Below are 25,153 nucleotides of genomic sequence, written 5' to 3' on the forward strand. Positions count from 1 at the left end.
CACACACACACACACACACACACACACGCACACACACACACACATATACACATTCCTGGTTTGCATTAGAGCCCAGGCTTGTTAACATGGCTGGAATTTTCTTTCAAGACTTTAGTGCCTGATACACGCACGCACGCATGCACTTCACGCACTACAAGTGGGGGGACCTAAAGTGAACATGTGTTCCCTTTATCTTTTACAAACCTTGACAATCATAAAAAACATCTATACCAACTTTAAAAAAACTATTGTTATTGTTGTACTGTTGCACAGCAATGATAGACCTCATCTACAGGAAGCCATTTCCCTATATAATTGCAAGTAAAATGTATTGTATTTGAATAATCACATCGCATTAATATTCCGTACCTTTGACAATTATAGCAGCAGTGTTTTTTTAAACAAAAAAAAAGTTGTAGTCAATTAGATTAATTGATGGTTAAGTATTCTATTGACTGCGTGCATGGAATTCATTTTTTTATTAAGCCTGCCGCACACCGAGCGGCAGGGTGGTGGGGCCACTCACTCATTGTGACAAATAATTTATACCTAAGCGAATTTCTTGAGTATTCCCTCACTTACACTCTGGTCCTATAGATGTTTATCATTTACATAGCCACTTCCACCACACTTCAGTTGTACAGTCGGGCCCACGACCCTTGTCCTGCATCCTTCCCCTCCTGTCCCTGTCCTGTCTAGTTCTGTCCTATATTGTCCTGTCCTTCCCTCACAGGGTGTAGCACTACTGACTCATACAACACTTGAATGTGTCATTGTACTAGTTATAGAATGCTTTACTTTCCTCCTCTTGTTTACAGCTAGTGCTTTGTCTTTTGTTGTCTTCTTTTCTTATATTATTTAGTTACCTATTCACTCTCTCTCCTTTTGTTTTTTATTTCACTCCCCTTTAAAAACTTTGTTCTGTTCGACTGAACAACTGTAATTCTCAATAAATATCCATCAGAATACAAAGAAACCACAGTGGCAGCTTAAAAAGTCTACTGTGACACAGTAAAACCGTTCTGTCATAAAAGGGGTACAGATCTTCCTTTCTGCTTGACCGAACAGCCGGACAAAAAAGAAGAAAAAAAATTGTATCTTGAAGTAACTGAGGCGAAATCAATTGCACATCAGGCGCTGTTCAGTTCTACTTAGTTCACTGTCAAAAGAAGAGAACGTCAATGCAAATTGTTACATGTTAAATAGTATTAAAAAACAATAGCTTTAATAAAAATGATTCTTGTTGAAGGATAAGTGGCATCAAAAATGATGGATGGATGGATGAATGGATGATTATTGTTGATATGAAGATATCACTGTGGGAAAAAATATTTTTATTCTGCCAACTAAAATAATGGAATTATACAGTATTTAAACAATAACAATTGAGTAAATTTGTTTGTGAAAACATTGTGTTTGCATGTTAAGTGTTCACTGTAGGCTACAGTATAACACTTCGTAGCAAAGTGTAAATTGACAGCACTGGTACTATGACCAGCATATTTGCATTATTTACATGCTGTATGTCAAATGTCAAACAGGGTCCAAAATTAAAACAGAGATGGGGGAGAGCAAAAAATGCCTCAATTTCAAGTGCACCTGTGGGGGCATGTGGGTGTTACGCACAGCGAAAGGGTTTCCCTGCTGTTATTGCACAAACACCTTTTATTTTCATGCAATACACTTACCCTACCTAAACATTTGCACAGCTTGCTTGGCTTCTGGACCCATACCATTAGTTCCGCGGGAGTCAACATGTCATAATTAACCTTTCAGGGCTGTAAATGGAGTAGACAATGGCCAATCTCTACCATACTCTCAAAAAACAGGAATAACAAAGTGCAGAATTATTACAAGCCTTGTAAAATCTGACAGAACCTCACACGAAGTTGTTCAACATATATAGTCTCTAAATTAAATACTACTACGACTACGACTACGACTATGACTACTACTAATACTACTACTAATAATAATAATACTAACAATTATTATTATTATTATTATTATCAATAATAATAATAATAAAAAAGTGTATTTTATTCTAATAATATAATAATAATTCTTATTATTGTTATTATTATTATCATTATTATTATTATTATTATTAAAAGAAAGAATAGTTGCCAAGTAATTCTGTTAAAATCTTTTCTAAGAGTAAAAAATAAACGGGTCATAAATGAAAAGCAAACAGACAGCATACAGTTTATGTGTGGTGATTTACATTTTGATGTTTTTTAATAAAATGTTTAAATAGCGAACAGTAAATTGAATTTCAACATTGTGACATTAAAATAAAGTGCAGGATACAGCTGAATGAATGAAGAAAAGCAGGGAGTGAGAATGGATGGTGTGGAAAAACATAACTGTCCCATGGATTTGCAGATGGCTGTGGGAAGAAATGTTCAAACAAGAAACAGGCATCGTGAGTACATTCCTCACTCTAAGCCACATAAGCAGGTCCAGATGATTAGTGCTGGGAAGAGAGTCTGTACTCACTCTGACCTCTATATTGTATCCAGTTTTGAGGAGTAACTAATTACATGTAATGAGATTATGTAATTTAATTACAAAATGTATGTAGTTGTAATTCATTACATTGATTGGAGAAAATACATCCATCCATTTTCAACACCGCTTATCCTGGTGAGGCTCGCGTGGCGCTGGACCCTATCCCAGCTGACTTCGGGCGAAAGGCAGACAACACCCTAAACTGGTCGCCAGTCAGTCGCAGGGTACATATAGACACGCACAACCATTCACACCCACTTTCACACCATCACTGAGTGGGAACTGAACCCACGCTGCCTGCACCAAAGTCAGGCAGGTGTACCACTACACCATCAGTGACTTCAATTGTAGAAAATGTGTATTTAAATTACAGTGACTTTTGGAAATTTCCATATATATATATCCATCCATCCATCCATCCATTTTCTGAGCCGCTTCTCCTCACCAGGGTTGCGGCTGTGCTGGAGCCTATCCCAGCTATCATCGGGCAGGAGGCGGGGTACACCCTGAACTGGTTGCCAGCCAATCACAGGGCACATACAAACAAACAACCATTCGCACTTACATTCACACCTACGGGCAATTTAGAGTCTTCAATTAACCTAGCATGCATGTTTATTATGTTATAATTATATATATATATATATATATATATACACACAGCACTTCTGAATGTCTTAAAAAAAACCAAAATGAAGGTTTTGGGGTGACCTAGTTAAAGTTCAGACTTGAATCCGATTGAAATGCAGAGAACAAATTTCGTGTGCATGCATGCAAGTTCATGACAATAAAAGATGATTCTTCTTCTTCAAAATGCAGTGGCATGACCTTCAAAAGGCTGTTCATGATCGAAAACCCTCCATTTTTGCTGAATTCTGCAAGGAAGAGTGGGCCAAAATATTTCCACACGGATGTGAAAGACTCATTGCCAGCGAAAGAAAACGCTTGATTTCAATTGTTGCTGCTGAGGATAGCCCAAGCAGTTACTTGGTTTAAGGGGGCCATTACTTTTTTACACAGGGCCAGGTAACTGATTTTTTTTTTTTCCTTAATAAATGAAATCACCATTTAAAAACTGAATTTTAAATTCACTTGGGTTATATTTGTCTGATATTCACATTTCTTTGATGATCTTAAACGTTAAAGGGGGAAACTAAAAAATATAAGATTTAGAGAAGAGGGCCAATACTTTTTCATGGCACTGTATATATAAAAGATTTCAGAACATATTATGAAGCTCAACCCTTCTTTAATGAGACACATATTGTGCTCTCACCAGCAACCGGGCAAGCCTGAATCTGTTTTGAAATATTGATTTTATGTGCCCTCATAACCAGTGATTCTTATTAGTAGCTATATACAGTATAAAGTAAATATAGTATGTATATAAGTATAAATATAAATACAATATTTATATAAGTATACATACATAATTATTATTTCCATTTATATATCAATATAGAATTGTAATTATTAAATAACTGTAATTATTAAAACAAGAAAATTTACAAATTATTTCAGTAATTTAAATAAATCCTAAATAATTTTGAATAACTATTCAAACTAAACACAGTGTATGTCTATATATATTATATAGTATATATTCAGAAAACTATTTTTCTCTACAGGGCAATTAAACCATATCATTATTAACATAAAAAATAATTATGTAATACAATTATTCAAAATGCATGTTGGAACCATTGTTCAAATAAAAATAACTGTTTAAAACCATTATAAAAATATATCATTAAATCATAATTTAAAAAATATAAGCGGTTCAGAAAATCGATGGATAGATAATAATTGAAAACAAGTTAAATGCTTGAGCAATCCACACTGGATCCATCGCTGGCTTTAAACAGTAAAACAGTACCTCTAAGTGGAAGTACGGTGAAATTCATTTTCAGATTTCTATTTTGAGACATAATTAATTTTTAAAGTTATTTTTAAATGTTCTCAATATTTTATTTTTTTGTGCAAGATGATATGTAAAGATATTGACTTGTATAAATAGGCAACAATAGGATATATTTTCTTCCAGTTTGTAAAATAATACATGGATTATTTGTCGGCTAAATGAATAAATTTATAAATATAAATTAATTCCCACCGTGTCAACTAACGTGTTTATAATATATATAATATGTTGGGATACACAAAGAGATGAATAAGCGAGTGTTAGCACATTTAGAGGAGTACCACTCCAACAATACCCGGCCCGGCTGTCATCTTCCGGGTCGACATAAAGTTCGACCGAGCTGCACCACAAAAAAGACACCGGACCGCTGCAAAGGTCAGTTGACTAATATGGCGTCAATTTCCCTTCTCTTTGATCGCTTTCCAATGTGCATTCTTGTCGTGGTGTGACGCGTGTACCTTTTGTTTTTCTTCCCCCATTTATTTCACGCTTAGCCTACGTGAGCGAGGCAGATGTGCATTTGTCAGTGGCTAGCATGCTAACTGCTGCTAGCTAGTCCCCCCGGCGAGAGAGGACACAATAAAATAATGAAAACATATTAATATTTTTTATATAATTGTGGCTCGCATGGGCGAGTTACCGCGGGGACGTTTTAATGAAAACACGTCTTTTCCACTGATTATTCTAATTCCTCGGGTCGTTTCAATGACACTGACAATGTGGCGTTTGCAAGCCATTGAATGGAACTAATAAAATAAAATATTACTATCATTTTTAAAAAACTGAGGCGTTAATCCCTTAATTCACTGTGCTGAAATAATTTACTGACACCGTTCCAGAACTTTTAATGTGTGATATTCTCTGCACAAGCAACTTTCACGAGTTAGTGAATCAGTGGACATGTTGGTGACGTGGTAGTTTCATTTGTTTTATCACGACATCGAAAATTATTACATGTACCTGAACGCAGCACAGTCTGATTGGCAGCTTCACCTACTCTATCGATCTATCTATCTATCTATCTATCTATCTATCTATCTATCTATCTATCTATCTATCTATCTATCTATCCAACCGAATTTTATGTATTTATGTTATCTATTCGTCTAACCTTCCAATATGGACGACTTCTTTACTTATAATTTAACCAAACCATACCATACCACACCACATCGGCATTTGACATTCTGTGTTGATTGTGCAATTCAGATAACATTGACACTTTGGCTCATTTCCAGTCAAGTGGACCAATATGACGTGACAACATTAAGCCAACTCTCTTATTCAATGTGTAAATGAGTGTTAATGTTTTGGGAGCTGCAAATAAGGACACTTGACATTTAAATGTCAACACTAATAATGTCATGTCGGAGACGTAATAGCGAATTTCGAAAAAAATCTTACACAGTTTATGTGGCACATGCAGCGGAAATATTGCAAAAATCAAATGCACCCCATTGGCGACTTCACCGAGCAGTCAATTATTGCAGTTCTGTTTTCCTTTTGACCTTGAAATAGTATTTCAGACCATGTAGTCTGGCTGCCTTTGCTTGCAAGTGGCTCTGAATCTTCATCCAGCTAAGCTGTGTGGCCAATCAGAATGGCTCACTCACAGACACATTTTCAGAAATAGTTGGATAACAAAAGCTTTACTGTGGTACCTCCACTTATGAGTGATCCAAATGAGTTGTTTGCGATAACGAGCCTCACTCGGCCAATTTTCTTGTCTTGAGTTGTGACCAAAATTTGAGTTATGAGCAATAGATGATGGCTGTGAACATCACAACACACAGCAGTTTGGCAGATAGTGAACCATTCTTCAAAAAAGAGGTGCTTGCTTCATGTGGTTTATTGCCTCTCCGTGTTGAAGTATAATGTAAAATTAACATCAAACAAAGAGAATTACACAGTGTATTTAACTAACCCACATTAACTTTGTCTTGCGAAAATCACTCAAAGGATGCCGATATTGACATGCTCTCTCCTTGTGTACCCGCAATACCTTTCTGTTTCCACCAGGAAGAGTGCTGTCTGCCCTGCTGACCTGCTGCTGCTGTGTGTGTGTGTGTGTGCACCATGGCCAGCCTCCTACGCGTGATTGCGGCTGGCTGCTCGGCCCCTGTCTTCAGCGGGGCGTCCTGTCTAAAACTCCAGAGTGCCCCGGCTATCAAAACAACATGCGTACGATTTTTCAGGACCCATCATGCCCTCGGAAGATGTGCCAGTCCAGGTAGTGTAAAACACCTTGTAGGTATTGTGCTCATTAGGGTTGCAGGTAACTGGAGCATATCTCACTTGATTTTTGGCGAGAGGTGGGGTACATCCTGGACTGGCCACCAGCCACGGTCACACTCACGTTTATACCTATAGACAATTTAGAGTCTTCAATGAACATACAGTGGATTTGTATAGAGTGTGGGAAGTAGCCGGAGAAAACCCACGCAAGCATGGAAAGAACATGCAAACTCCACAACACAGTGACGCTCCGACAGATTTGAAAATGGATCTCCTGACTGTAAGGCAGACATGCTAACCATTTGAGCACCATGCTTCCCCACAAACGTATTATATACAAATAATAATCTGAACACTAGTTGTTCCAAAATAAAGTCAAAAGTATATTCTAAATACCAATTATTAAAAATAATAATAAATCCTCAGAATGTTGATGTTTGGGCATTGATTTATGCAACTGCAGAGAGAACTTGGTGACAAATAAGGGAAAAGGCATTTACTTCGACGGAGGTCTTCGGAACAAATTAAGCTCATATATCAGGGCACCACTATAATTTATTATTTTTTTTAAGAATATAATTTGTAAGAAATTGTTTTGCAATACAGATGTTTGATATTATGATAAATAAAATATGTATTTTTCTGGAATGTATTATGGCCACTGTTAATCATTGAAGGGTAGAGGTTTCTTCACCTCAGGGAATAAAAGGAAGTGTATGTTTGAGGTTGGGTATTGCCATTCATGTGGACCATACCTATGACAGTTAATTGAGGCAAGGCATCTCTTACAGTGGAGGACTCTATTTTAGGACATATGTGACGCATTGTTCCCTCGTAAACTGGTGATCTAAATTACTGGTAAGCAGAGTAAGCATTTTATAATTTACCCATCATATATTTGTTAGCGGAGGTTGCATGTACATAATCTACTGTATCCAGCTACTGTTTAGGCCAGTTTTTTTAAAATAGATTTTACATGGCAACTACTCATATTTAGGCGCCACATTCTGACTCATGCAAGCAAGACTTCCACATAGGAGAGCTATATATATATATATATATATATATATATATATATATATATTTATTTTTTTTTGTACACATAGCAGGCAGTTGCATGACCTCTTTCATTTCACAGCAGCCCCCCTTCACCCCTAAAGGCACTTGACAAAGTGCCAATAGGCAGTAGCTGGAAGTTTGTACTGCCACTTATTGTACTGCTGTTGACACTTTGTTAAAACTGTAACCAAAGTCTGGTTGCAAACCAGCTGTTGATGACAATCCAAAGTTGAATTGCTCATTGTTGCATGGGAGCTTGTTCCACCTGTCGCCTGTGTGTGTGACGCAATGTTGGGTAAATAAATACCAGGCTTAATCATATGTTACCCTTGCCAAGGACATTTTCATCACTGTTTGGTGGTTAGTTTATAGGATGACACACAAATTACCAATTGGTCAAAAAATTTGTGGAGGGGTTCATTATGGGCTCAAGTTAAATTATTACCGTAAAAGTTATAAACACTCTTTTTGGGCAGGAATTTTCATAAATGGTTGTGGTGAAAGAAGATTCTGTTTATTTAAAAAATAGAAATACAGAAAGGTGGGATTGGGTGTGGTACACTGTGAACTGGTCACTGCACAATTGCAGGGCACATAGACAGACAACCATTCATACCTCTGGACAATTTAATCTTCAGTCAACATGAAGGTTTTTTTTTTTTTTTAAATAAATGAAATTGATGCAGTGCCGTGTACATTTCATTGGCTTTGCTTGTCACACATTGCAGGTATCTTTGTTGTTTTTGCTCTCAATTAACCCGCAGTATGGCGCAGTGGATTTTAACCTGGGTTCTGTGAGTCAGTCTCGGGGGTTCAGTTCTGTTGACCCTACTCATACAATTTGTGACGTCATTGGCTGCGGAGCGTGACGTCACGACGTCAGAACTCATTTGATGGCGCTTCACAGTGCAGATGGACAATGACCTAAAGCATACTGTAAAAGCAACCAGAGGTTTTTTTAGGCGAAGAAGTGGATTGTTATGCAATGGCCAAGTCAGTTACCTGGTCTGAGTCCGATTGAACATGCAATTCACTTGCTCAAGAAAATACTGGAGGGAAAATTTCCAAGAACAAGCAGGAACTGAAGACAGTTGCAGTAGAGGCCTGGCAGGCCCTGCTGTTTAGGGTTTATCACAATGCTGGTGACATGATTAAATTATGAAAGGAGTAGATACTGTAAGCCAATCTTGCTTCTTTACATCACATGGCATGCTTTATGTGTGGGTATTGGGTTTCTGATGATGATGTGGAAATAAAATTCTTGATTATAGAGCGTTATATGCTGCAGAAGAAGAAATATTGGACAGAATTTGCACACATTTGTAGTCAAAGATGTTCTACACTGGCATCATGTGATCAAGATATGGTGTAAGTTATTCTACGTAACAGGATTGCTGCATGTTGCTATTTCTAGCGAAACTACGACGACAACAGGACCCATAATTTGAAGAAAATTATGGATAACCCGAGCTGCCATGCTGGCATTACTTGATTCGTGTTGCTATGCATCAAGTTTTGCGTATAGGGCTCCTTCTTTGATGTGTTGCTAATATTGATTTTGTGTGTGCATGCATGAGTGCGTGAGCGCTTGCGTATGTGTGGGCAGCCATTGCCAATTGTTGGCAGGTTTTTACTGAAGTAGGCACCATGCCCCTTCACTGACAGACACTTGTAACAACTGGCCCCGTATATTCTGAACATACACACATAATCTTGCAGGCTCTGAGTCAGCATGGCGTATGTTGAGTATCTTCTGATGTAACCTTCAGGGATTGGCCAGAAGACTGATGGAGTCGTGCGCAGGTTGATGTTTTAGTATCAAATTGGACTCAAATTGTGGAGCAATCAGTGACGGTAGTGAGACAACATACAGTACCTCTATTTTACAGTTGAAGTAAGGATTAGTGTTGGGCATAGTATCCCCTCCATCCATCCATTTTCTATTGTGCTTGTCCTCAGTTGAGTCACAGGTGAGCAAGAGTTTATACCAGCTGCTCTTGGCCTGCTTGACTGTAAGGCAGATATGACATTGAAAGTGTTTCCACTATTCTCCCTATGCATTGTGTACATATACTACATGCTAGATCAGGGTGTCAAACACATTTTTATTGCGGGCCACATTGTTTTTGCGGTTTCTCATTAAACCATATAAATGTTTCAGCTCCGCCTCATATTATTACAAAGACACAACAAATTAATGGATAACTAGTTTTGAAATCAGAGTTCAAGGATAATAGTTTGTTCAGCTATTGTTCAAGTTACTGTAAAGAGTGGTTTGGTAAGCAAAAAGTGCTTGAAATTTTGGTGAACAGTTTAGCAAGAATCATGGAAGTTGCACCTGATTTGCTTTCGCGGGCCGGATTTGGCCCGTGGGCCTTGAGTTTGACACGTGTGCTAGATGCATGGAGTTGATGCTTTATGGTTTTCTCCATTTTAAGTGCTCTTTTTGCATTTACTCTTATTTTCCAACTCGTTTTAAGCGAGGTTTCAATTATGCGGATATTATTTTTTTTATGCTGTTCACGGGGGATCGGGACGGAGCCCTGTCGCAAACAGCGGGTGTTGTCTGTAGTGAATAGTTAATAGCTGGTTCACACAAGCTAGCAAACTTAGCACATCAAATATGGAAAAAAGACTTTCCCTAATATTTCTTGCAGTCTAATATAAAAAGTTGTTTAGTTACATCTTGATGCTGTTAGGCTGCCATAGATAAATATGAATTAGCAGTGCTTTGTTTACAGGCAAAACAAATATTAAAAGCTAGCCACCATCTTTTGTTTCTCGTGTTGCAGCAGTAGAGAACGTGTCAGCACTGCAGGATGAAGGACAACTTGTGTTTATGTCCAGTTAAATGCAAACGCAGTTGGAGTTTTCCATAGGAGCCAGCATGGTGTAACTGCTACTTGAAGGCCACACCTGACCAAGAGTCCTGAATGACTTTTGTTTTGTACAATGCGCAATATAGTAAAAAAAAAAAAAAAAAGCTATTTGTTGTCTCTTAGACTTTATCTTGTATACTTCTTATTTGCTTTCTCATATTTCTGTCTTAAAATATGCGATTACTGTAGTAATATGCTTAGGCTAATATGCTTCTAGCACAGCTTCTGAGTCACAGTTTTTTGTGGCAACTCGTCAGTGAGCCTGCAAAGGTTGTCGGGTGTGCAATATGTATAGTAATACATACAGTATCGTTGTTAAGTTTTATGAATGCACATAATTAGAATAATTATTGTTGACGTTAATGGGAATTAATGGCTGCACTAATTGAAAAATGTATCATTTGTCCTTTTGCTTCTCCAGGAATTCCATACAAGCAACTCACAGTTGGCGTCCCAAAAGAAATTTTCCAAAACGAGCGACGGGTGGCTTTGTCTCCTGGTGGTGTCCAGGCACTCATCAAGCAGGGCTTTAATGTCGTTGTGGAGGCTGGTGCAGGAGAGTCTTCAAAGTTCCGAGATCAGCAGTACGCCCAGGCTGGAGCTACAATTAAAGACCTTAAAGATGTATTTGCATCTGATGTGTTGGTCAAGGTAAGTCCTACATTGTCAAATGTCCTTCATCTAGAAATTAAGACAATGGACATTTCTGCGTTTGCACACCCAGTCAGGGAAATGATTACAGTGATGATAAAGCTGGAGAACAATACATTGTATTAAGGGGTGAATATAAATATATTAAAGTAGAATGTTTGACAGCACTGTACAAAACTAACATGCCATGAGCCTTCACAGACATCCAGGAACGACACACTTGATAACTCACATTGTGTTTAGCAAGTCACACAAGAAATCAGAAGAAGCTAAACGAAAAAACTTGTTTTTATCAGATATTTGAGTGACACGTTGGTTTGGCACCCTTGATGAGCCCACCCGTTTACATCCATTAATAAAGTATAGAAGTTTGTTTGTGTTAGTGTTTTAACCTCCAGAGGAAAGAGAAACTGAAACCTTTGAGCTGCTTCATACGTTACATTATACATATGTAGTACACTTAGTTGTATGTTACAGTATTGCTGATAGATCTTACAGTATACATAATGAATGAAATGTCAACTTTGCCATTTTATCACTTATTTATTGGAACCTACAGTAGAAACCCAATGTGGAATTGTACTGAAATTTTCTGTAGGGCTATATGGTGCTAACACTGTACTTACATGATACTACAACACCAATACTTTAAGGTAAACATGGATGGCAACACTTTGTTAGCCGACTGCACATTATGCTCTTCAAAATGGAAGAACTCTGCTCGGGCGAGCACCAAGTTTCTTGAGCCCTGTCGCCGGCTCAGGCCGAGCTAGCCGCGCTCCTGTCACAAAGCCACTGCAGCACGGTACAAGCGAAGTAAGCAATGATGTGATAATGTATCACTTCAGTTTCCTGTCACAGTTTTATTTTGTTTAAAGTTGTGGTATTCTCAAGAAGTATTGTTTATCTTTTTACTCACTTTATTTTGTAGTTAACGCAGAGATAAAATGGCATCCATATTCCTAATAGCCACTTAGATCCACCAGACTCAACTTCACTCGTCTTATTTTGTCTTTGTCTCTTATCTAATGTATGCATGTACTTTTACCTAGAACGCCCTAGTGTTTAGACTGAAACACCACACAACTGAAATGCCTTTTGTTGTAGACTACATTTATGTGAAATTTGTTGAAAGACTGTTAGGAAAAACTTGCAGTTCGATGTTAAAATGTTGTTACTCTAATAGGTGCTATATCGAACTTATGCCATGTTCAAGAAAAGTCTGTTTTTGTTTTTGAACAATATTTGGCATTTTCATCCCAAATTTCAAAACATGGCATTTATCAAGTATCTGTACTCTATCGGCGAGTACTCGAATGCAAGTACTTGGCCTGAAAAAAGTGTTATTGGTGCATCCCTAGTTTTTAAGGTAAAATATGCTTCTAAATTCACACAAAACATAAGCATGCCGCACAAGCCTTCAGTTTAGCACTATCAAAAAATCGGTTAACTTATTTTTACGCTTGTGTGACTAACCTGTAAAAATGTCAATCAACTTCACATTATGCCTTTGTCATGAATGTTAATACTGAGTAGTTAACAGATGTGGTTAACTTAATTTTTTTGATTGACTGTGAATACAAAAGTACAAATAGGCGTAGGTTTACTGTCGTCGCATCGAATTGTCCATTTGTGGCTCCCTGACGAATGTGGTAAGAGGGTCCATTCATCACAGCTTGCAGCTTTTATTGTAATTATTTTCACTCATTTTTATCAGTGTCAGTCTTACTCAATCAAATAATATACCAATGATGCCTAGGCATTGCCTAGGAGCCCTTACTAAAGTAGCTACATTCATGTGGAGATTGCTGTGATGTATTAAGCATTGTTTTTGGCTCAGTGACAGACTTTCTGGACATTTAAACACCATTTCTGGTGGCAAAAGAGTTTCTGTCTCCCACATCTGGTCTGCTCATCCCTTCCATACAATCTGCTTCCAGGTCCGTGCTCCTGTTTTCAACCCCGACTTGGGCATCCATGAGGTGGAGCTGATGAAGGACGCTGCGACTTTGATCAGCTTCATCTACCCAGCTCAAAACCCCGAGCTGATGGACAAGCTGTCTCAGAAGAAAACCACTGTCCTGGCTATGGACCAGGTACCCCGAGTCACCATCGCCCAGGGTTACGATGCCCTCAGCTCCATGGCAAACATTGCTGGGTGGGTACTTTGTGGCTTCGAGGGTGGCTGGTTATGTAGTTAAATATCTGTAATACAGTTGGTCCTCAGTTTACGCTGGCCCCGACATATGACACTTAGAGGGTTAGAAATGGCACATGAATACGTCATTACATGGCACAAGAAGCCACTCTATTACTGCTATACTTACTGTTTTTCATTTAATTGTTTTATATGGCCTTGAAGTGTTTTTCATACAAATATTTACTCTAATTATGAATTTACTACTGCGTTAGTTAGTGATAAACAACACTGCCTTTCAACCTACATACAAATTCGGGTTACACCACTGCCATAGAAACAGAACTAAAAAATTGAGGACCCTGCTAACATATTGCACGGTACAGTGCTTAATGACTAAATTAAATGCATTTCAATCCCCTTCTCTTTAGGTACAAGGCTGTTGTGCTGGCTGCAAACAACTTTGGCCGTTTTTTCACGGGACAAATCACTGCAGCTGGGAAAGTGCCACCCGCCAAGGTGTGTGTACAATGTATTTGTTGTGTACCGTAATTGGCACTCTATTTTTTTTATTTAAACTTTAATTATCCAGGTAAAAGACCCATTGCGGGCGTGGTCTCATTTCCAGCGGTGACCTGGCCAAGCAGTCTGCAGCATACTTCTCACAAAACATACTGTATCACAAAAGCAAACTGTACATCGGATGGATTTACAAACCCCAATTCTAATGAAGTTGTGTAAAATGTAAATAGAAACAAGAATACAATGATTTGCAAATGATTTTGACCCTATATTCAAATTGAATGCATTACAAAATTCTAAAAAGTTGGGGCAGGGGCAACAAAAGACGGGTGTTTTTAAACATTACTCAATTTTCCCAATTTAGAACATTCTACAGGTGAACGGGTTAATTGGAAACAGGTCAATGTCATTATTGCGTATAAAAGGAGCAACCCCGAAAGGCTCAGTTGTTTACAAGCAATGATGGGGTGAGTTGCACCACTTTATGAATGCAAGCAAATAGTCCCGCAGTTTAAGAACAACCTCTGTCAATGTTCAATTGCAAGGAACTTAGGGATTTCATCATCTACAGTAGTTAACATCATCAAAAGGTTCAGAGAATCTGGAGAAATCTCCTCACGTAAGCTACAAGGCCGAAAACCAACATTGAGTGTCCAGGACCTTCGATCCCCCAGGTGACACTGCATTAAAAACTGGTATCATTGTGTAAAGGATATTGCCACATGGGCTCGGGAACGCTTCAGAAAACCATTGTCTATAAGTTAAATTAAAACTCTACTATGCAAAGTGAAAGCCATATACGTATCAACAACACCCAGAAACGCTGCTGGCTTCTCGCAGCGCAAAATATGACAAATGAGATCCCAGACTGTAGAGCAATTGAAGGAACCTTAATTTAGTCTGTGGTCAAGTGTGTCAAATGCTTTGCATTGCTTGGAAGATACCTCAGTGTTCAACTTCAGTTATATCTTGCGTGTAATTAGGTGCTAATCATTGGAGGGGGAGTGGCTGGACTAGCAGCAGCTGGCAGCGCCAGAGCCATGGGAGCCATAGTTCGAGGCTTTGATACCAGGTTTGTTTCTGTTTCACACATCTTTGACATACACACACAAAAACAAACAAAACAAAAAAACTTAGGACCATTCATCATTCTCTTTTCCAGGGCGGATGCTTTGGATCAGTTCAAGTCTTTGGGTGCCGAGCCGCTGGAGGTAGACTTCAAGGAGTCTGGAGAGGGCCAAGGAGGCTACGCCAAAGTGATGTCAAAAGAGTTCATTGAGGCCGAGATGAAGCTGTTTGCCAAACAGTGTCAGGAGGTGGACATTGTTATCACCACCGCACTCATTCCTGGTATGTACGGAAACGGAGTGTCTCAGATGTTAGGAATCCTCCTAACTTCATGAATATTGAATATGCAAAATTAACTTTGTTTTCACGTCAGGTAAGCGGGCCCCCATCCTTATCACCAAACCTATGATAGAGAGCATGAAGGACGGATCTGTGGTGGTGGACCTGGCTGCTGAGGCCGGAGGAAACATCGAGACCACAGTGCCCGGGGAGCTGTCTGTACACAATGTGCGTGCACCTGAGAGTTACTCACTCATTACAGATTAAGTGTTTAAAAAAAAAAAGGTCCTCTAAGTGTGGTCACTCTTGTTTTTGTAGGGTGTGACCCATATTGGCTACACAGATCTGCCCAGCCGCTTGCCCACACAGTCCAGTACACTTTACTCGAACAACATCACAAAGCTGATCCGTGCCATAAGTCCTGACAAGGACAACTTTTACCTTGATGTCAAAGATGTGTTCGACTTCGGGACCATGGATCACGTTGTCAGAGGCTCGGTTGTCATGCAGGTACAAAATGTGAACATACCTGCATGTGTTTGGCATTTCCCACAATCCTCTGAGTTTGACACCTGTGATTTAGAGCAATGATTCCCAACCACTGTACCGCTCCAAATTAGTGTGCTGTGGGAGATCATCAGGTGTATTGGAGGAAATCATCAAATTTGTTTAAATTACTCTGAGAATTATTAGATGTATACTGCAATGTACCTTTGTTTGTCAATGTCATCTCTATGGTGACAGGCAGAAAAATTATATGCTCTCCCACTAGATTGCAGAAGGAGCATTTAACCTGTGAATCCACCTGTTACTACTAAAACAATCATTGCTTTTGAGTTCAACTAAATAGGCCCAGATTTCATACTAAATATGTAAATTTGCGAATAATTTGAGACATGATCATTATTTCGTATATTGTAGATACTTTTTTTGACATGTTCTTTTTGTGGTGTGCCATAGCATTTTTCTAAAGGAAAATGTGTGCCCTCGCTCAATAAAGGTCTGGAAGCTGATTTAGAGCAAGGCAAACACCATGTGTTTTCCTCAGATGGTCGCTAGGTGTCACCTTTACAACAATTTACAGTTAATGATTCCCAGAAAGCCATTACCCTCAAATGTAACTACAGTTGTTTCAATGTTTGTAAACTTATTTAGTTGTTGTCGTTCAAAAAAATCTACTACTTTCATGTTGTATATATTCTATTATTATTTAATACAGCAGCACGGCACCATAGTGGTTAGGACGTTGGCCATACAGTTAAGAAATCCCAGGTTTGATGCGTGGGTAGTTCAGCTTCACCCAGTTTTCCAAAATATGCATGGTAGGTTAACTAAAAACTATAAATAAATACATTGGACCCCCACTATTTGCAGGGGATAGGGACCAGGCCCGACTGCAAATAGCGAAAATCCGCGGATAATTGATGCCCGTTATATTTGCATTGAAGCGTGCGCGTGTGTGTGTGTGTGTGTGTGTGTGTGTGTACACAGTCCCCTCCAAAAGTATTGGAATGGCAAGGTCAATTTCCTTTGTTTTTGATTAATTAACTTTTAACAACTTGGCATAAAAATCTGACCTGAACAAGAAAAATGGATGTCATTTTTGGATTCAGCAATGCAAAATTGTCCTAAAATCAGTTAAAAAAAAACATAGACAACTTACAAAAGAAATTGTTACCCTGTGTTATTTTACTTGGTGGAGGTAACAAAATGTGACTGCAACATGGGTATTATGGTAGGAAGGAAGTATGATGTACAATTTTACCCTACGACACCTCAATAATGACTATATTTTTAACTTGGTATACTTGACAGTCAGTCAAAGTGAGCGTTGTTATCCTTCTAAAAGTAGAAAGGAAGCTCTCGTATTGGATCTCATTAGATTGTGGATTTATTTATTTTTTGTGGCCAGCAAGTGTTGGTTACAGGCTTTGAATTGATGCATGACCTCTGCTTTATTACCAGTCATGGTAGAGGTGATGCATATCTTATATTTTTTCCAACCACACTTTGTCATCCATCCTCATCATATTGTTGAGAAGCTTTTTGTGCTTTTATCAGTTTTGGGCTAGGGTCTATTCATTTCTTTCCAGTAAACTAATGATCTATTTTGTCTGTATCTACTTACTGGACATGTTGTGCATCTTATAAATGATGGATTAAAAACAGATATCACTTATGCTTCCAAGTGTACCATGAGTTTGCCAACTTTGATGTTATTCGTCTAATGTTACATAGATTTAAGGTCATTAGGCTTTCAGAGGAAACCAAAACTTAGTCATTCAAAACTTAGCCATTGCTTAGTAAAAGTCTTTGAGCAATGATTACCCTCATTCCTAGCCCAGCTTTTATCTTTCCTTTCTGCTTTTCCTTACTTTTCTGTTGTGCCACACCTTGTGTTTATTTGCATTTTCAGAATGGAAACATCCTTTTCCCGGCTCCTCAGCCCAACAACATGCCCACCGCTGCTCCTCCGAAGCCGAAGTCTGTCAGGGAGCTGAAGGCCGAGAAGACTTCCCAAATCTCTCCCTTCAGGGCAACTCTCACTTCTGCTAGCGCGTACACTGGAGGTCAGTTTGCTGAATGTGTCATGTAAAGTGTGAGGAAAGTTCAGAGCTCTCAACATGGGCACCCCTCTGGACTTAATTTTGCTTTAATTGTCCTCATTGGACTCGTGGGTCAGTTTTAGGGAGGCCGGGGTCTGCTGTGAGGTGGAGGTTAATCATCAGCTCTCTTAGGTCAGCGCTGGAATGTGCACGGGAGGTGTGAAGTGTCACAGGCAGATTAAAGCGAGCGCACACACACTCACAGCCAAAAACGGGCACCCTCTTAGTGTCAGGAAGTGCTCTGTATAAAAGCGGTGTTGCGCCGAGCGTTCGTTTGAAGTGACACCGCCGCCACGGCTCCCCGCGGTACCACACAGGCCACTATATAAGTGTGCCACATGTACTTAATTGCAGATCACACATTGGTCACTACCCCGCCGCATAGCCACCATCGTTAGGTGCTCTTTATGTGCACGCCGACATCTCGCCGGGCGCTGTCTACCTGCTCATTAGCTTGGATGTATAATTGAGTCATTTAGAATAATAAACTGCCTGATTTTGGGAGTGCTAGGGGGCTGAGAGTTTCTCACATGCTTATGGGAAATTAGAAAAACCTGCATATGCCAATGTGGGCCATCTACTATTATTGATTAGGCTAAAACAGTTCTGAAACTGTTTAAAGCAGTGGTTCTCAAACTTTTTACACCAAGTACCACCTCAAAAAGTACTTGGGTCTCCAAAGTACCACCATCATGAGCAACATTAAAATGCATAACATAAGAGAAGTCTTAGTGTTCATCCAAAACGATGCCAAGTTTTTATTCCTACAAAGTATATTTCTCCGTGTAAGCCACGGCAACATTATTCAGTTTGAACATTAATACTGCTCTTAAATATAGGGAAATAAAAAGGTGTAATTAAATAATGATTCAATTAACGTCTTGCAAGTAAGTTAAATAAAAAAATCTGCTCAAATGTTTGAAAACAAACTGTTCTTAAAGATTAAATGCAAATGAATTGTACTGTACTTAAAAGTTGAATACAACTAGACTATACTTAAAATAAATGGACCGTACTTGAAAAGTACAAAATATGCACTGGATTAAGGGGGGGGGGCATAACTTCTCACTCTAATAAGTGCAATTGTAGTGCATGTTTTATGTTGTAAATATTATTTGTATTTAATTCAGTGATTCTTTCGCGTACCACACTACGTGAATCACTTGTTTGAAGGTTAAAAATGTTCAAAAACCTGCCAAGTGGTTGGCACATGTGCCTCACAGTTCTGAAAGTCAGGGTATCAATCTTAGCTTCAACCTTCCTGTTGTCCCCAGGTTTGATTTGTGGCTTGTCTCTGAGTACTCCGGCTTCCTCCTCTATCCCGAAAACATGCGTGTTGAGTTCACTGAAGATGTGAGTGTGAGTGGTTTGTTTGTCTATATGTGCCCTACGATTGGCTGGCGACCAGTACATGGTGCACCCCACTTCGCTCCCAGATTCACCTGGGATAAGCTCCAGCTCTATAGACAATGGATAGGCTCAATTCCTCTTTCAATGCTAGCAGCTTTATTTGCTGCTCAATCAACAGGCAATCAGACACAATTGACAGAATAGTTAACGATCAGCAAATCTTTTATACTTGTTTATATAATTTCATATATATTTTAACATATTTCACTGTGGCAATGTTTATTTACTATTGTCCACTGTTGAACTGTTCCCGTCCTTTGTGTCAGGCTTTGCCACGCTGTTGGGTTTGGGTCTGGCGGCTCCTAATGCTGCCTTCACGCAGATGGTCACCACCTTCGGCTTGGCAGGCATCGTGGGTTACCACACCGTTTGGGGCGTCACCCCTGCGCTCCACTCACCGCTCATGTCCGTCACCAATGCCATCTCAGGTTAGTTGTGTGCATAATTATTTTTTTTTTGCGCATGGTATTATTTTGATGCATCAATGCACTGCCTCAATTCATGATGCTCATTTTCATTCATTACAATATTATGACTTGTACAGTACTTGTACTGTTTTATAAGTCATAACTGTAAGTGGAATCCATTTACACATTCTGCTCTTTTTATCCCAAAATAAAACTAAAGAAAATGTTTCATAATAGAAATGCGGCAGGGAAGGACAAAATGTTAAAATCTTTCAAATGTGTGCTGTGTGTACATTAATGAGGAAAAAATGAACATAAATTATTTTAACAAATGGCTGCAATATAACAAAGAGTGAAAATTTTAAGGGGTCTGAAAACTTTCCGTACCCACTGTGTGTGTGTGTGTGTGTGTGTAATTGATATAGGTGACTACTTCATACGCAATGAAGTAGTTTACAACATTTTTTTATTAGTTTGGTATAGGGGAAAATGAAAAAAAACGTCCCCATTTTATATATGTATGCCGCCATTTACTCAATAAAATTAGGGCTGTGAATTTCAAAATAAGAGCAAGTAAATAAAAAACGTATTGCATGTTCAAATAAAGTGCTTAACCAGCATAATTCTTTTAAAAAAACTAACAAAATACAGATAATACTTGATGTTTTCATCATATGGGTAGAAGCAAAATCATCCATTTGTTAAAAAAAAAAACTTTGGGGGTACGGATTATACATGGGTGGGCATTATACACTAGAAATTACGGTACCTCTCTGCTCTTGAGCCAGCGCTGTTAACATAACAAATAAGTGTGCTCTCACAAGTGGGTCTTCCACATGGAGGCAACCAATCAGAGAAAAGCTGGCGGTCTTCGCCAAATATGGACAAAGCCGATACAAAACTGGATCAAAGCTGTCAGAGGGGCTTTTTCTGGACACTCGTATGACAAAACCAAGATGTTTTTTTTTTTTTTAAATAAAATGGACTTTTATAATATGGAGGTCTAAATGGCCAAAATATGGGACCTTTAGGCATCCAATTCGATTGCCCTGATTTTGTCTTCTCTCTGCTTCTCGGTATCCCTGTGTAATTTGTGAGGGAAGTACAATTTTTAGTCATCTAAAAGACAGGTACTCTCTGCTTTCCGAGTCCAAATAAAACCTTAAAAGATTGTGCCCCCGTTGTTGACTGCTGCTTAACACAATGGGGTCCAAAGGTCAGGGAGGTAAGTGCATGTGTGTGTTCTCGCCGCTTTGATCACCCTGACGACCCACGCTAAGGTAGGAAGTAACACACCAGCGGTGATCTTTGGGGTCAGGGTGGTCTCTTACTCATTTAGTCGTACATGCACGCTGCCTTACCAGACATCAGAGTGGGGCCGCAGAGCCTCGGTGGAAACTAACGTGGACACTTTTCACGTCCTTTAAAAATTTTATTGGCCACAAGGCCTGTGCTGCTTTTATGTGCACATCTTTGCTCGTCTTATATGTGCCTCGGGGACACATTTCATATTCTACCCTTTGAGTCTTTAGACACAAATGTTTAAATACTAGTTTTCTAAAAAGGAAAAAGTGTCAAGTTTCTTCTAAGGGAACAAAATGCAATAAGAGCTTCAGTAGACACAACGGCCTGATTTGATGAGATTTGAGTGCCATTATGTCAAATTGCGTTGGGAAAATGTAGTGTTAAATTTATAATTCGTATTAAACACCAGATGAAATTTACTGACTCTGAAGGCACATACCAAATTTTGGTTCAACTCAAATAAGATTTGGTAGTTTTATGATTTTGTATGTATGTACAGTCTGTTAGCATAGATAGATCATAGATCACTTAAGACTGAATCCCGGGATGCATGTCTGGAAACAATGAGTCCCAGCCCCACAACAATGAGTCCTGCAATTTATCATCCCAGAATACAGATACAGTAATCCTCCGCTATATCACAGGTCTTGCTTCGCGGTCCTACTATACTGCAGAGTTTTGTTGCAGTTGTGACTCTCTTTTATACTGTTTGAACAATATTTTTATCCATTGCTCTTGCTCTCTCTCTCAATATAATGTTTAGGCCTGTCACAATAGAAAATTTCTTTGAACAATATATTTTCCCAGAAACTTTAATGATAAACGTTATGTTTTTATTATTATTATTATTATTTTTTTTTTAAATGCCACTGATTGCCCAAAACAGTGTTTCAAAAAATTGTTACACAAAGCTCAGAATTTGTTATACGAAATTGTATTACTAATCAGTATTTCGGACCCTGACAGTGACATGGCAGCTTAACTAATACAGGAGATATGTCATCACAGAAAAACACCCCAACTCTCATTTTCCAAATGCTTCTGGACCCAACTGTTCTACCACAGTACCTGCTGAAGTCCTTTTTGAATGCAGATTGCTGTGTGTTGCATCTTAGTGCCTGTAAGTCATTAATGGACTGATGTTATTGAGGCTTCCTGAGCCAAACCACACAAATGCTCTAATCACCAAATCAGGAAAGGAAAGTATTCCCTGTTGAAGAATGGAATATAAAGTGTCTGTATGTGTGCTGATTATGACTGGTGTTCTGCTGTTGTTGTTGTTTCTTCTATTCCAACCATTATCACCCAAGTTTAGGCTGTTTTATGAAAGAATAGCTTGCCTAATCTTCCAAATGTCCACTCTCTGCAGGTCTAACGGCCGTGGGTGGTCTGTCCCTAATGGGAGGTGGCTATGCACCAACAAGCACTGCAGAGACGCTGGCCGTGCTCGCCGCCTTCATCTCCTCAGTCAACATAGCTGGTGAGTCTCCATAATGCCTCTGACACACACACATGTAGACATACTCGCGGTCATTGGTGCCAGTTACAGCGACCGCCAACCAATAAAACATCAGTGTAATCGGATGATTGACAGGTTGTATATAAATTGTACAGTAACATTCGTTTGACCCAGTTCCACAGCCCTCTTGTCTATCCACCTGCTCTGACCGGGCTCCCCTTCCTCTCGCTTGGTACACACGCACACTTTTTTTAACTGGCCTCGCTCATCTAATGACAGATTGTTCCTGGCATCCTCATAATACTTATCACAACCATAATAGGCCGTAATTTCCGTGGAAGCCCGGCGAGATGTTTAAATAGTAAAGACATTTGCCATGGCAGTCACAGTGCAGATGGGAAACCTAGTTGGTCGTACTGGTGTCCATGTTTCATCTGTAGAAAACCTTGGCAGAACATAACAAATGAGTGGCACGTCATGAGAACGTGACAGGCGGGGAGGAAACATACTATCGTCTGATAAACTGCCAGCTGTAACATAGTGTGCCTTCAAGTGTCTAGAACTCAGCAGCCCTGTCTCCACATGACCCATCACGGGTATTGTGATAGACTGAGATAAAACTTAGTAAGACTTAAATGGGGGGGGAGGGAGAATTGGCCAAAATACCACAGCGCACTTGTTACGGGGATGCCTTCGCCGCTGGCAACATGGTGTAAATTTTGCATTAACAATGGTGAACCTTTCTTTTTTTTATTTTATATGCAAGTCAGAACACACCCTAACCTCTATCACTATATAGCTACTATGTTAGTGCAGTAGTAAAATCATAATTCTTGTATATATTTGTATATAAAAAAAAAACACTTCTAGCATTTAAGTGCCATGTGATATATTGATTGTTGCAAGTTATATTCTTACCCCCTGCGCAAACTAGTTTTTTGTGCAGTGTTTGTATTTATGACATGAATGTCATATTTTGAAATAAATATTTCTTAATATATAGTGTCGCTCTGTAACCAGATAATGGCTTAGGTTGAGTGATCCCCTTTACATTCTGATGTGCCGATGTTATCTGTAAACAAAAACAAAACGACCCAGTGATTCCGCTCTTCTCGTAATTAAGCTATTTTCTTAGTGGCACTGTAGTTATTTTTACCAATTTCATTTTTCATTCCCTGGAAGTAACAATCTAATGTTCACCGATCAGCAGATTCCGTTGGATTGTTTGTGTCCATTGACAAGAATTCCAAAAAGTGTATACAGTATTCCTCTGCTATATCGTGGTTCACTGACCAGAACCCCACTATATCACAGATTTTCTTGTGGAATGTACTGTAATCTACGTACTCTTACGCTCCTTTACCTTTTTCTCCATGGTTCCAAAAGTACATCTCAAAATGGTTTACCACATTAGCCACAAAACGTAAACTTCACAGAAATGGATGAAGCACAACACTCCAGTTAAAGAGGAGCCCTATCCTGTGTCACAGTTTGTGCACCCTTTTTGAGGAACCCATCCCATGGTGGAGCCTCTTCTTTCCACAGGCGTGTCATGTGGGCAACGCTGACATTACAACACATGGTCATCAGCTAACATTTGGTGACGAGAACTATCTGATTGGCTAGCAAATAACAGAACTATAACCTCCAACTGTCTGGCAATGTTTTAAATAACATTTTATCATCCTTAACTCTTAGACCAGTAAAAAGTAAATTATATTTTTAAAAAACGTGACACAGGCTTTCATGGTATTTTCTAGAATCACAAATCAACTTGTGACCTAGAATAGTATTGAAATGACTGCAGCAAATCTATTAGCTTCTGATTCACATTTGTGGGTTTTAGGTTCACAATGCCAGAGTAGAACGTTTTTTTAAAAAAAAATTTATTCTGTTACTTTATGGATAAATTTGACTTGTCAGAGTAGCTTTAATGCAATAAACCTTTTACTTGAATATATACAGTATGTTATGAATAAACTCTCCTTTCACTCCATTATACTGAGCAACATTTCGTTTGCCACTTTTATTTTATCGATTTTTCAACCAACCTAACCACTATTGACGTTTAAGTAGTTTTTTCAGAGTACTTGCTTACTCTGACGCCAGTATTTTATTTGGAGAACTACTTTTTAACTTGAGTCATATTACTGTATTCTAAAGTAACAGTCAATACTCTGACTTGACTTGACCCATCTCTATTCAAAACCCAATGTAATGTTAGCCAACCCAGAATTATAGCAACAAGACACTGCTGCCACATAGGTATTTTTTTCCTTTTAAATAGTTACACTGACAAAAAGGACACACTGGATTCCTGGAATGGGTTATTGGGCTCACAACAGGTCTCTTGTCAATATTTTTCAAACACCCTCTGTCTAAAGTATGTTTTTATGATAATCAGTCTGCAGTGTTTTCCCTACAGCTTAATGCCACATTGTCTTTGCTGTCATGCAATCTCATGGTTTCCTCCTATTTCTAAAGAAACCTCACACATGATTGAGGGAGGGGGGGAAAGAATTAATGGAGGGTTGAACAGTTACGATTTTCAGCCCCGACCGTTTTTCGAGCAATTCGGCAAGGAATAAACACACCCCACCCAACCACTGGATACACACACTGGGAATTTCTTCGGAGATATCCAACAATTAGGCCTTCTCTGAGTTTGATCATAAGAGTAAAAATGCTCATGTTCGGCCTGATC

General features: G+C 38.9%; 1 protein-coding gene across 2 annotated transcripts in view; it reads left to right on the forward strand.

Annotated features, from left to right (window-relative positions):
• The first annotated feature begins 4,709 nt into the window (after positions 1-4,709).
• The window catches only part of nnt (nicotinamide nucleotide transhydrogenase), a 38,249-nt gene continuing 17,805 nt past the window's right edge, over positions 4,710-25,153 (forward strand). For both annotated transcript variants that reach the window (XM_061800256.1, XM_061800257.1), the window contains exons 1-12: positions 4,710-4,807; positions 6,452-6,662; positions 11,027-11,256; positions 13,197-13,414; positions 13,825-13,912; positions 14,899-14,987; positions 15,078-15,265; positions 15,357-15,490; positions 15,581-15,772; positions 17,679-17,832; positions 19,545-19,706; positions 22,360-22,470. In XM_061800256.1, coding sequence (XP_061656240.1) covers positions 6,509-6,662; positions 11,027-11,256; positions 13,197-13,414; positions 13,825-13,912; positions 14,899-14,987; positions 15,078-15,265; positions 15,357-15,490; positions 15,581-15,772; positions 17,679-17,832; positions 19,545-19,706; positions 22,360-22,470 — 1,720 coding nt within the window. In that variant the 5' untranslated portion in view covers positions 4,710-4,807; positions 6,452-6,508. The remainder of the gene's footprint in view (positions 4,808-6,451; positions 6,663-11,026; positions 11,257-13,196; positions 13,415-13,824; positions 13,913-14,898; positions 14,988-15,077; positions 15,266-15,356; positions 15,491-15,580; positions 15,773-17,678; positions 17,833-19,544; positions 19,707-22,359; positions 22,471-25,153) is intronic.

The sequence above is a fragment of the Phyllopteryx taeniolatus genome, chromosome 15 (genome assembly GCF_024500385.1).
Source record: "Phyllopteryx taeniolatus isolate TA_2022b chromosome 15, UOR_Ptae_1.2, whole genome shotgun sequence".
In the NCBI taxonomy this organism is placed as follows: Eukaryota; Metazoa; Chordata; class Actinopteri; order Syngnathiformes; family Syngnathidae; genus Phyllopteryx; species Phyllopteryx taeniolatus.